General features: G+C 46.5%; 1 protein-coding gene across 2 annotated transcripts in view; it reads right to left on the reverse strand.

Annotated features, from left to right (window-relative positions):
* Positions 1-1,439: 1,439 nt before the first annotated feature.
* Positions 1,440-14,195, reverse strand: part of LOC146797449 (cullin-associated NEDD8-dissociated protein 1-like) — a 276,655-nt gene continuing 263,899 nt past the window's right edge. For both annotated transcript variants that reach the window (XM_085624473.1, XM_085624472.1), the window contains exons 14-15: positions 13,878-13,985; positions 1,440-4,570 (exon numbers count right to left, since the gene is read on the reverse strand). In XM_085624473.1, the coding sequence (XP_085480599.1) occupies positions 13,906-13,985 (80 nt within the window). In that variant the 3' untranslated portion in view covers positions 1,440-4,570; positions 13,878-13,905. The remainder of the gene's footprint in view (positions 4,571-13,877; positions 13,986-14,195) is intronic.

Raw genomic sequence — 14,195 nt, forward strand, 5'->3', positions numbered from 1 at the left:
TGCAGAGCCCTGAAGTGTGGAGGATCCCCGAGGGCTAGTAGGCCCGATTCTTTTACAATGATTGTATGGAGGGGCTCAAGCAAAGAAAAGTAGAAGAAATGGCACATTCATCAGAGTAGAACTCTTCTTGGAGATGGGAAGAGAAGCAACGAGCTCCGGGACCATGATGGTCCGTGTCGACTGCGTGGAGACCGGGAGCAACTACGATACAGGTTTGTTTCCGATGGCAGAGACAAAGAATACAACAATGGAGTGTGGCTCACTACTAGAGGAGTCACTAATACCTCATGACTCCAAAGACTTCTTCGAAGAAAAGAAGTTGTAGCAGCCGGTGTACCACTATGGCCTGAGTTTCTGTCTGCATGCACTATTTGAAACTCAACCCTATTGGCACTGTCAATGCTTGTCAAATAAACCCCTGCATAAGGGGTACTACCTGGTCCTTGGCTGTGGTGCCTTCGGTGGACCTTACTCATGAAACCTACTTTACTGGCTTCCTCTAAGACTTAAACAAGACTGCCTTTTGTATCAGTCATTTCTACAATTTCTTCAGCATTTAATGCATATCATCACTAAGGTAACATTTGTGGCTTAGAAGAATGCTAGTCAGGAGACTCCCGATGCATTATCTAAGCATTAATCTGTGGGTGCCAAGTGCTGAGGTGACATTCATTTAGCCCAGCTGTTTTCGCCTTCTTTGCTGGAAGTCAGACCTGGTTTTGCAAGGTCACCATAACACTCAATTCTCATTGGCGTGCCCATACGAAGTACTTCTGATTTAGCTAATTCAATGTTCATAGTTTTCACATTACAATCACTCACACATACATAAAATTCCACTTAGTTTGCAGTGTTCGTATGCCATTGGTAAGTATTCATGGGGATAAATATAGTGGAATGGGGTGACCTGTGCAAATGCCGGTACAGTTTCTGATCCTTGAAGGTTGACCACTAGTTGGTCATGTAAAAGAGTTTATGTACTCTGTTCAGACAATGTTATTGCATTTAGCACAGCATAGTGTGACCAACCTCTCCTGTAACCCTACCTGAAGGGACTCAGCCCTAGTACCCATAAGTCATCCATTCTCACTCAAAATGTATGTCATTCTGGCCCAAAACGCTGAAGAGATGCGCCTAGGACAGAGGTAGGCCTCAAATTGAAAATGGGACGTCTAAAAAACATTTGAAAGATTTGCATCTTTTGGTATCACCAAACTCTCCTTTCAGTGGATATTCACAAGTGGTGTTGTCTAGCCAGAAGACCGATTCACTTCTGATTTTTCAGCAGCTCTTGATAAAAATCACCCATACTCAATACCCCTCAGGCTCAATATACAGAAACAGGTGGAATTAAATTACTTGAGTTATTAGGAGCAAGCAGATTCATTTTGAAGTTGTGTCAGGCTTGGGGATAAATGACTGTCACATCCATATCTTGCTTGTTTAATGTTAATCCTTTATTCAATACAAATCATACAATTTGGACATTCTCAGATTTGGATAATATTAGTGACCAGCAAATGATTCACAGCACACAATGAAAAGGAGAAAAAGCTAAGATCAAGAATGCCACTGAAAGTTTGACATATAGTATGCATTGCTGCAGAACATTCCACACATAGCTATTTAATTTGCGCACTAAAAGGCCTGTGCATGATTTATGTATTAGCCATTCTTTACTGGACATTGGTTACACCGTTTGAAGATCCCAGCTCTCTTCTGGTTCATTCACGTCTCTTGTTCGGGTAACAACAGCTGCTAAGAGTGGAGTGTTATTTTTAAACACTACAGTGTTACTTTACCATACTGACGGTGATTGAGAGGAGCATTACACCATGTCTTAATGTTTCCTTACATATAAATACACACAGTTCGCCTGATGTATGTGTCTACATCTTAGTCTTAAAGATCCAAGATTTGCTAAGAGACATATATGTTCTGTGCTTGTAGCGTTTCTTTGTGGGTGGTGGAGCAGCCAGGTGTCCTTAGTTCAGATACTAGACATCAAGAAAGAATGTAATTATAGTAATGCCTTATAACAGATCTAAACTGCAGACGTTTGTATAGATATGAAGATTCCACCTTAATCAGAGTTTTCAAATCATGGTACCTGCTCGTTGAAAAGTCTCAGACTTATGGAAATGGCACTCACACCGAATTATTATACGTGTCCTCAAGCACATACTCAATAAATTCACATGTACTATAAAGAGACATGTCCTGCCAATGCTGAGAAATCGAAAATACATTTGTTTGCTGATAACTACATTTATTTTTGGGTGGACTAACTATTCCCGGCATATGCTTCTTTCTGATTGTTAAGTGTGTTGTGGCAACTTCTCATGCAGTAATTGAGTTCCGCAGAAATGAAAGGCTGTGTAAAGCAAGCAGGATGATTAGCTTGAAAGATAGCAGCGTAAAACACTACGTGTAGTCTACCTGCTTGCAGGCTCACACAGACGTTTTCAGCATTCATGGCGGGCTGTTTGCACACATACAGAGGACAATATTCACAGATTTCTAAGGCCACCTTGGTTCTGTTGCTGTATTGTTGGCAACTCCTCCTCACACGCATAAAAAGTGTAAGAGGCTCCAAGGAAGCATACTCAGATGAGCAAATCAGCAATTCACATGGTAGTCTATAGCCCAGACCAGGGGGCGGAAGCAAATGCAGACAAGCTATTCAAAGCTTACTCATTTTAGTTCCATTTAAGAAAACACCCTGCCCCACAGAGGAAGGTGTAATAAAGGATTATCAATGCAAGCCAGGTGTAAATTAAAGGCAAGGATAATGTCATGGGAAAATTTATCTTCTCTGACCTCTATAAATTAACCTTCTCTGACCTCTCTATCAGGCTTAAAAGTGCGTTAGATTTTATCGCCCAGCCATTACAGATAAGTGACAGTCTTAAATAAATCAACCAACAGCATCAAGTAGGTAAGAACATGCTTACTGTAACTTCGGCATGTTACATTCATTATCTACCACTTAAGAAGACCACAAGCCTGCAGAATCAGAATTGCACGCAAGAGCCACAAGGCACTTCTTACTGTCACTGGGTTACCACTTGTAACCAAAAAGTTACGTTTTATGCTCTCACAAAGTTACAGACCATAAAGAGTGGTGTTCTGAGAAAGCCGACCACGAGGCAGCCACTTGTAGACGTAGACCACGAGGGAGCACTTTCAACAGAATAGAAGGTATGATGGCACAGAAGAACCACCAAGAAAAACAATCCAATATAGAAGATGAGCCTCCCAAAAATTAATTTGAAGGAGATAAAAAATTACTGTAAACGGAAAGGTATAGCATATCTTGGTGTCGAAGGTAATCAAAAAGTGGCCAGACAGGGTGGTCCTGGAGTTACATAGTAAATGTTTAAAGTGCACGAAGCCCAGACAGATTTTGGATTATGCTTCTTAATGAAGATTAGAAACAGGGGGCAAAATGTGTCAGGGGGATTTCCAACTAAAGACTCGTATGCACCAGTCCAGAACATAAAGCATTCATAAACCTGCATCCAAGCCATCTGGTCACTCATACGATTTTTGGGAAATTTAACTTTTGCAGTTAGCATCCATACCGACACCTAAACACATTTTAAGCCATTATTCTTTTTGGGGTTAGTCTCTGATCTTTCATTTCGAATTTCCTTTTAGTTCAATGCAAATACCCTACACAGCTGTGATGATCAGCGTAAAAGAACAGTCAATTGTGCTGTGTCCTCTTTTTGAATATATACGCATTTCGAGCAGTAGTTTTGTCCAGGACACACACTACACTCCAACGAGCCACAGACACACTCACCGAGTCAGGGATTTCTTTCGGATCCTTTGCAGTAACTCTTCTACATTTCACAGTAATTCATTTATTGTTTTATTGCGAAGGGCCCTAGGTAGAATGCTAATTCTCCAATGAAAAGTTCAGATTCTGGGATCTGCAAACATTTTCAGAATGCATTTCATTAGCAGGTGTAGCGGGCATTTTAAAATGTATTTGAAGATGGCAGAAAATGAAGAATTCTGAATGAATTATTGACACTTTATAAGTTTAAGGGTAACGTATGGGTACCTTGCCATGCAGTTTAGTTGCACCCTATTCTTTAAGGTTCAGCTCTGATGTAGAATGTGTTGCAATTGACTGCGTTGGTCGTCCTGGCCCATTTTCTTGAAAGTGAGCCAGAGTGTACCTTGTTTGCAAAAAGCAAGTGTTTAGAAGGTCAGAACTCTGTTCCTAAGCAGAAATGTCTTCACAAATCATTTAAAGTGCTATGAATAAGGCCCCATCTTCAGTGTTTTCTCAATCCTCTCAGCGTATCTCACTAACTGCTCTAGTCCCAGCTTAACTCAATTCCATCAGTTCAACTGCTGAAATCGATGTTGAATCTTTCTGGATGCTCTCGAAGAGTGACGCCATTTCTGGGTTGGCACTAATGTAGGAGGTGAAGTCTGACATCCCTGGACTCTTCTCCACTTCTGGGATTGTGAGCAAAGCGGCCACAGTTCTCATTGCCGAGCGCTTGAGTTCATCCTGCTTTTCAAACTCCTGTTTCACTGATCCAGCTTTCACCTATAAATAAAGACAATATGTTGGAATGCATAAAAAAAGTGTGTATTGTTTGGTTCAGCTTCCAGTACTCATCCCTGGTCATCACGCTCTGTTCATGAAACCCCCATAAGGTCGCTGTTACGTGGTCTTGTCTGTTCTGGTTCAAGTCGACAAAAACAATATTTAAATATAGATTCTTGTGTTTTTAGGTCTTGCTTCTCAGCTAGCGCAACTGTTTGGTTGCAAAAGACCTTTTGTGGGCTTCCCAAAAACGTATAATGGGCATACAGCCTGCCAATTACTTACCGGTGATTTGCTTTATTGACACTATCATGTGCTTGCATCTTATTTGATGGCTTGCCTTCCTTCCTCTTCTTGTGTTTGTCCCTCACCTGCACATTACCATACTTACCATCCATTTGATTGGCTGACTTGTATTCTTCCTCTACTAACTTTTTATGTAACTTTTTTCTTTTTTGTTAAGCATTCCATGAGGGTGCATGTATTTTCTAGCCCTCCCTTTGTGTGCTTCTCTTCCTTGTCAAATATCAGCCACACCTGCACTTCGAGTTGCTCTCTTGTGTGCTTCTAACATACCAGACCCCACCACTCTTACGCTCCGAGTTGCCTGCTCCCTTGTGTGCTTTTCCCTGCCCGTGTTGATCTCTCCCTCCATCGTTGCTTTTTATCTTCCCCCCCCCCCCCCCCCACCTAGGTTTATTGTTTTATTATTCCACCCACTCCTCCATTCCACCGCAAAGTCCTTTTTAGGTCTCGCCTGACCCAGCGCATGCGCTGGTCTGGCGAGACTTATTGAGAGGGCTCCAAAAAGTGCTACCAGGCCAGCCTAGAGCCACAGTGCATGTGCGCGGGCGCGCGCGCCGCGCTTTACCGTGATTACTTTCACTTTTTGCGGCCGCTTTGATATTTGATCGCGATCACTTTCGCGGCCGCATGGCCGCTTTGCATAGCCAATATGTCTCGCTTTTGGGACCTTATAAGTATTTAGTTATGCAACTGTTGCATGGCTAAACACTTATAAGGTCCCAAAGGCGAGACCTATTGGCTATGCCAATGCTTGTTTTCAATGTTGCAGCAAATTGCTGCCAGCCCCTCCACCTTACAAAAAAGCACTTTCGAGCTACTCCAATTATTTGTTTTAATTTACAGATCCACTTTAGACTGGTAAAAAAAAAAATGTTCCTGCATAATTTCATGTGTGTGCATATGTTGTGATGAATGTGCGCATTTGCATGATGATGCATGCGCATGCATATATACATGATCATGCATGTCCCCGCATACATCATGCATGTCCTCGCATACTGCATCATAGCTTTTCTTCTCTTTTTTCCCCTTTGGCTGAATCTGCAAAGTGCAAACTATTGGCTTTGTAGTGCTACTTTTTTTTTTGTAAAGCACTACAAATCACCATCTGGTAGCCTCAGAATGCTTTGGGTCAAATATATCAGTCTGGCATACTATCAACAGTTGTATTTAAATGACAGCTAGCAAGCAGCAATGAACCTTTATGCTGGAACGGTAAAGCATCAACTAAAAGTCAATGAAGTCTGACAAGGACTTGGAAAGATGGACAGTAGCTGGGTTTAGACATCTAACCAGCAAAACTGGGTTTACATGGACAACAGAGGCGATAACAATACACTAACTATACGTCTGCCTGAACAGTTATGTTTTAGCAACGTTCTTAGAAAACCTGTGTCCTGTCTTAGATGCCGTAGGACAGAGCTCCACAAAGATTATACTTGTGCATGAAGCAAGATTTTTCTCCAAACCTCTTGTAGCAGAACGGCCAAGAGCAGAGTAAGCTGTGATTTGTAGATTCTAATCTTCAAAACGGAAGATAAAGGATGAACGACCTAGCCACATAATCCTCTGCTCTGGAAGAGCTTATGGAAGAGACAAAGGAATATTTTACTGGCAGCCAATGGAGGATCTTTAGAACAGACACAATATGGTCATAACGCTTCAGGTTACGAGGGATAAGCAGCCTGATTACGTGTTGATTGAATGGTATGGATGAAGAAAAGCTGTACCATCCAGCCCCTTTATGACTTTTCTACGTGCCAGTAAATTGAGGCTGTTGCATGTTTTGCTCCTCGACCAGCAGAGCTCCACACTATGCTAGTCACAGGGCACACCTGAGTGTACCCCCCACATACTCTGGAAGGTTGTCTCCTGACCATGCTACAGAGAAAGTGACAGCAGCAGTTTTATCGATCCCCCGTGGAATTCCTATCAGTCTCCACTAACTGGCTTTATTTACTTTCCTACTTCATAGATATGGTGGGTTATAACACATACAGGTTGATTGCATTGTGCGTTCTATGTTTGAGTCCTGATGCTAGGTCAATGGTTCCCCCTCCATGAGGAAACAAACATTGTAATACAGGTTGGAGTTCTTCGTTCAGGTTTTCTTTTGTGTCCTACAGTGCCTATAGAATACCGGGTCTACATTGATTGGAACAAATCGGTGGCCTACCCTCTGATGGACTGGTACCCCCCCGGACCCTCCCATTCCGTTGTGAGCCCAAAGGTTTTAAATACCTGGCACATACATGACGACTGACAGGGAGCTTGTCCTTCGTGTGAACTTAGGGTGGATTGTGGAGACTTATAAGATTTATGGTTTACTGGCGATCCCTGCTGTTGTCAATACTGGGTAGGGCGGCATTGTATAAAATGATATATCTAACCAAATTCCTTTACGTCCACCAAAACACACCGTACATCATACCAGAAAGTTTTCTCCAACAGGTGGACAAGGTCACAAGAGCACTGCTCTGTGATGGGGGGACCCACTGCTTGATTTGTAAAAAAAATATAAGTGCCAGGGCTCACAGCTTGCACCACCCATTGCCAATGCCAGTTCTGCCAATGACAGTACCTACACAACTACTGACCATCACACTGCTACAAGTGGGACATTTCAGACCGTTCAAGGCCCTCAAAGTTATAAGAATGGATTGGGCGACTGGAATTAGTTGTTGCAATGTATACTGAATTAATAAACCACTGTTGTTCTGACCATCTTTTAATTGCACAAACAGTGCCACCATGTGGCAGCTGTCACAAGTGCTGGTGCCGTGCATCAGAAACCACCAGCTCAAATTAAGTACTGGGGAGCGAACACATGGGGCGGAGGTATTGCCCTGCCTAACCTGAAACTGTACTACTGGGTGGCTCATTTGGTGCTCCGAAAAACAGGGTCTTCTCTGATCAAAGGGAGCCCTCCCTTTTGGGAGATAGGAGGGCACTGGAGCCTCCGAGTTACTTGACCACCTATATGGGAGGGGAGCGACCCTTGACCCAGTTCCAGGCAGGTCCCTCCCTACGCCGCACAGCTCCACCGGTCTGTGCTCGTGTCTCCTGCCCTTGCTGCTGCCGCGAGTTCGCGCCAGCCTCTGCCTTCCTTTTCTCATCCTCTGCCTGTCAGCCGTTTTTCTTCACTGTGCTCACTACCACTGTATTCTCCTTCCGCACTCATTGCATTTAGTTACTACTCACTGTATTTCTCTTATTTCTCCATATCTCCCATTTCTCTTATTTCTCCTTTCTCCTATTCTTCCCCTTTCACGCCACTGCGTCCCCTGCAGCCCCACCCCCCTCTCTCGCTCATTGGCTCCGCACCCGCCTCCCAGCTGCTCCTCCCTTCCCCCTTCCCTCCCTAATGGCGTCCACGCCTAAGGCAAGCCCGTCTGCCCCATCCGTGCCTTGACCGCGCCCAGCACCAGACCACCTGGCCCCCGCGAGCGCCACGACACCCGACGCCAACCTCCTCCACGCACTCAACGCCGGACGTTCATCTACCTGCTTCCAGGCCACCCTGAAGCGCACCCACGGACCCTTCACCTGCCGTAACTGCAGCTTCACCAGCCTGCGTACACCAGCACGACCTGAGCCTCCCACCAGGGCAGGCCACAACCACCTCAGATGCATACTACTCAACACCCGCTCAGTCCACAAACACGCTGTCGAACTCTGGGACCTTTATGACTCATCCTCCCGGGACGTCGCCTTCCTGACGGAAAGCTGGCTGAAGCCCTCTTCAGCACCCAACGTTGCCATAGCCATCTCGGACGGCTACAAGATCACCCGCAGGGACCGCACCAACAGAACGGGAGGAGGAATCGCCATCGTCCAAAAGAATACCCTCAGAATCTCAACCAGCAACGAAGACACCCTTAGCACCGCCGAACACCTGCACTTCCAGATCCACATCGATCTGAACACCACCCTCAGAGGAACCCTCGTCTACAGACCCCCCCGGGCCTGGCCACAGTTCAGCGACTCCATTACCGACATCATCAGTTCGCACGCCTTGGCCTCCACAGACTACATCCTGCTCGGAGACATGAACTTCTACCTCAAGAACGCCAACGACAGCAACTCCACCACCCTGCTCGACAACCTCGGACTCAAACAGCTCGTCACGACACCCACTCACTCCGCCGGACACATGCTTGAGCCCATCTTTTCCGCCAGCAACCACGTCATCTTCAGCCACACCACCGAACTCCACTGGACCGACCACCGCTGCATCCACTTCTCCTTAGAGAAAAACACCGCACACTAATCCCCCATCGCAGCTGGAACAAGGTCACCGAAGACCAGCTAATCACCACCCTCGCCCAAGACCCAACGACTGACCACACAGACACCGACACAGCTGCCCATAACCTCAGGCAATGGATCCACTAATGCGCCAACACTCTCGACCCGATCAAGAAACCCTCAAACAGACGCACCGACAGAAGGGCCATCTGTTTCACCACCGACCTCCAGGCATCCAAACAGACCCGCCGAAGACTCGAGAAGAAGTGGCGCCACGATCAGACACCGGACACCCACATGGCCCTCAAGAACGCCAGCCGCAGGCAACACCAACTCATTCGAACTGCCAAAAGGACCTCCTTCAATGAACGTATCGACAACAACGCACACAACAGCAAAGAGCTCTTCAACATCATGAAGGAACTCTCCAACCCCAGCTCCAGCGACATCCCGTTGTCGCAGGACCTATGCGACTCTCTTGCCACCTTCTTCCACCGCAAGATCAGAGACATCCACGACAGCTTCAACACTCAGACCCCCCACCCCCGACTGCTGCCGACACCTCAGACCCTCCGCCCCCCAGCCACACCGACCTCCTACTCACCTGGAAACACGTCAACGACGAAGACATCAACAAAACCATGAACACCATCCACTCCGGCTCACCGTCAGAACCCTGCCCTCACCACATCTTCAACAAAGCGAGCTCCATCATCGCACCCCAACTCCGGAAGATCTTAAACAGCTCCTTCGAGACCGCCACCTTCCCGGAGAGCTGGAAACACCCCGAGATCAACTCCCTACTCAAGAAACCCAAGGCAGACCCAAAGGACCTCAAGAACTTCCGGCCCATCTCCTTGCTCCTGTTCCCGGTGAAAGTCATCGAGAAGATAGTCAACAGACAACTGACCTGCTTCCTCGAAGAGAACAACACCCTGGACTCGTCCCAATCCGGATTCCGCAGCAACCACAGCACCGAAACTGCCCTCATCGCTGCCACCGACATCAGGACCCTGCTGGACAACGTCGAAACCACGGCCCTCATCCTCCTAGACCTCTCAGCCGCCTTCGACAGCGTCTGCCACCACACCCTATGCACACGCCTCCACAACGCAGGGATCCTCGACAAAGCCTTGGACTGGATAACCTCCTTCCTCACCGTCAGAACCCAGAGAGTCCGCCTCCCTCCATTCCAATCCGAAGCCACCAAAATCACCTGCGGCGTACCCCAAGGATCATCCATCAGCCCGACCCTCTTCAACCTCTACATGACACCGCTCGCCAACATCGTCCGATCGCACGACCTCAACATCGTCTCATACGCTGACGAACCCAGCTGATCCTCTCCCTCACCAAGGACCCCGCCACCGCCAAAACCAACTTCCACAAAGGATTGAAGGCCGTTGCCGAATGGATGAAGAACAGTCGTCTGAAACTGAACTCGGACAAGACTGAGGTCCTCATCCTCGGCCCAACCCCCTCCGCCTGGGATGACTCCTGGTGGCCAGCCACGCTGGGAGCTGCGCCGACACCCACCAACCACGCACGCAACCTGGGGTTCATCCTGGACCCATCGCTGTCAATGACCCAGCAAGTCAACGCCGTCTCCTCCTCCTGCTTCAACACCCTCCGCATGCTACGCAAAATCTACAGATGGATCCCCACCGGTAGCAGAAGGCCGGTCACCCAGGCCCTCGTCACCAGCAGGCTAGACTACAGCAACGCCCTCTACGCGTGAACCATATCCAAACTCTAGAAAAGATTTCAACGCATACAGAACGCCTCCGCACGCCTCGTCCTCGACATCCCACGCCAAAGCCACATCACTGCCCACCTGAGAGACCTGCACTGGCTCCCCGTCAACAAGAGGATCACCTTCAAGCTCCTCACCCACGCTCACAAAGCACTCCACAACGCCAGACCTACATACCTCAACAAACGACACGCCCAACCGCCAGCTTCGCTCCGCTGACCTCGCCCTCTCCACCGTTCCACGCATACACCGAGCGACCACCGGCGGCAGATCCTTCTCCCACCTCTCCGCCAAGACAGCCATCTGTGATAGACCCAGGACCTGCTGACCTTCAGGAGACTTCTCAAGACCTGACTCGAGCAGTAGCAGCTCCCTCCCCTCCCAGCGCCTTGAGACCCTCACGGGTGAGTAGTGCGCTCTACAAATGCTTGATTGATTGAAACGGGAGGAGGAGGATGCAAGAGCTTCCACCACCAACAGCCATATTGGTGGATATCTGGAGGAATGCCAAAAGATCCATAGGCTGGAGGGGGAGACTCAGAATGACAACACATCTGTGGAAGTCCGAGGCCCTAAGGGAGCTTAGAGAGATTGAGGGACATACACGATGGGTCACGCTGGGTATTTCTGTGGTGGGGGATGTCTGGTAGGAAGCGAGGATGATTCCCTTCCTAGAGCTGCAGGCACACTATGAAATGTCAGGTACTCAATACCTTAGATACTTGCAGATGCACCACATCCTTGAGAAACATGAGGCCCTCCTTTTAGACCTGCCAGAGGAATCTCCCCTGGAGTTCCAGGTGCTGGCCTCTTTTCTACATGTGCATGCCATATTACTAATATACGCCACATTACTGACCCATTGCCTCTCCCTGTAAGACACACTTAGAGATAGGTGGGAGAGGGATCTGAGAAGGCAGAATGATGGTGAATGAGGAGAGGACTGCTGCTACCCGCGGGAGGTGGCAAAACAGGTGGGCTTCGGCCTGGTGCAGCCAAAATTGTTTCACAAAGCATACTACACAAGGGAGAAACTACACAAAATGGGGCAGAGTGAGTATGACCTATGCCTGAGGAGATGTGGCAGTGAGCTACCTTGTTACACACAATCTAGGGATGCCTGCCGGTACGGAGATACTGGGCGGGAGTTTGAGTGTGGATATCTGAGGTAACACAGGTACAACTCACGCCTCAACTGATTACCCTGGGCATTTGGGGAGGAGCAAACCTTAGAGAGATACACACTGCTCTTTTGCAATGTAGCCCTAGCAGTGGCACAATGAGATATTGTCAGGTGATGGGGGAGCCCCACCACACCCACAGCATGGAAATGGTAAATGAATCTTGGCTGGTGGAGGAATTAGTGTACAAGGCACAAGTTTGAGAAAAATATATAACCCCTGGTGGTCGGTCAAGAATTAAGACACAATTAGGGCTGGAAGGGGGTCATTGCTATGACTCACACTCGGGCGGGAGACCAACTGAAGGGATAGAAGTCGTCGGGCATGGGAGGATGAGACCACGCCTCAAGACTGGGGGACCCTGGCTGGGCTAGTGCTATAGGCACCCACTTGTGTTCTACACAAGTGCTGACATCAGAGCAAAGGAGATAGTTCTTGGTGACTTACACAGATGCAGAATAATTGATGCCGTCTGGACAATGTTCATGTTGGGAAGGGGGTTTCTTTGGCTTGTTTGAAATTTTTGGGGATAGTAATGTGCTGTCCAACAGGTGAGTAGCACCACTGTTCGCAGTGGTGCGATGAAAACGTACTGTATGTTACTTGTTGAAATGTCCAATAAAAAAATGTATATTTATATATATATATTTTTTTTACATAAACCAATTTTTTAAAGATATTTAAACACTGGGAATACAACAAGACAAATGAACAAAACATGAAATGACACAGTATATCAGTTTTATGTCTAAAAGACAACCAAGTTAGATAATGCTCAGAGGTCCTGGTTGTTTCTGCAACTGTGGGTTAATAAGTTGTACAGAACCTGAGCTATATTTATGTTATTGTAAAGTAATGTGTTATGTTTGTATATCGACACTATATTGTGTCATTTAATGTTTTTTCATTTATCTTGTTGTTGTGTTCCCAGTGTATGATTAAATATCTTTAAAAAAATTGGTTTATGTAAAAAAAAGTTTGCAAAAACTATCCAAAATGAACATAATTAACTAAAAGTGTATTAAATAAAAAAAATATTTTTTTCAGATCAGATTGATTAGGTTTTTTGATCTTTGCATGAAAGGATTAATGAATGATCATCAGTAATGGCATTTTTTGTGGTGGTTTCTAGTTAAGTGGCCTGGCCTTACTGATTTTGTGTTTTGAGCTATAAATGCTCTGCATGATGAATACGAGAAAGGCTCCCTATGGCAAATGTTTTGAACTTTGAAGGCTTTGCATGGTGAGTTTGATTTGCTTTAAATTGATAGCATATTCGTGGGCCGACTACTTTTGGCCAAAGGAATTCTTCAAGTTCTTGTACCCTTCATGGTCAGGGTTTGTGACTTTGCACAGTCAAAGACTCGGACCCTGCATGATCGCAGTTGTGTCCCTTCAAGGTCAGTGCCTGAGACTCTGCGTGGTCAGTGTTTATGTTTCTTCATGATCACAGTTGTTGGATCCTGGGTGTTAGTAGTCTCATACCCAACATGTGTGCAGTCATGGTCCTTGAATGGTCACAGACCTGGAATTATCACAGCTCAAGTGCCTGCAGACTTAGAGATTTATGTGGGACATCTGCCAAAATGTGTTGCATGGTTGCAGCTAAACCATTTGCTTGTGAATTAATAAAATGTAAGTACAACTATTACGTTGGACTACGCTGGGTCTGCACAACTGCTGATGTGCAGTAAGTAGTGTGCATTGTTATTTATTTTACTAAACTAGCCCTGCATAATTAATGATTTGCACTTAGCAGTGTCAGCATGGTTAGGGGTCTGCACTGTAAAGGCTCTTATTTACTGTACACAATACATACCTTTGCGGTGCAGGTTGCCCTCAGAGGCTCAATCAGTCGGTCCAGTCTTTGCAGCACTGCATTTGGGCACAATGTAGATAACCGTGCCAGCATAATGAATGTCAGCATCTGTGCAAAAGAAGAAGTGATACTAAATACATGCTCAAGAATAGATATATGTGCTAGTTTTTACAGTCTGAGTGAGAACGTGTGCGGCTGCAGGATGGCCATTCCAATGCAAGTGGTGTGGAAGATGGCTGCGTCATGTGTTAGCTACCTTGCATGATAAATATTGAGAGACAACACTGAACATGATCACAGGCTGATCGCGGATTTTGC

Source organism: Triturus cristatus, chromosome 9 (assembly GCF_964204655.1).
Source record: "Triturus cristatus chromosome 9, aTriCri1.1, whole genome shotgun sequence".
Classification (NCBI taxonomy): domain Eukaryota; kingdom Metazoa; phylum Chordata; class Amphibia; order Caudata; family Salamandridae; genus Triturus; species Triturus cristatus.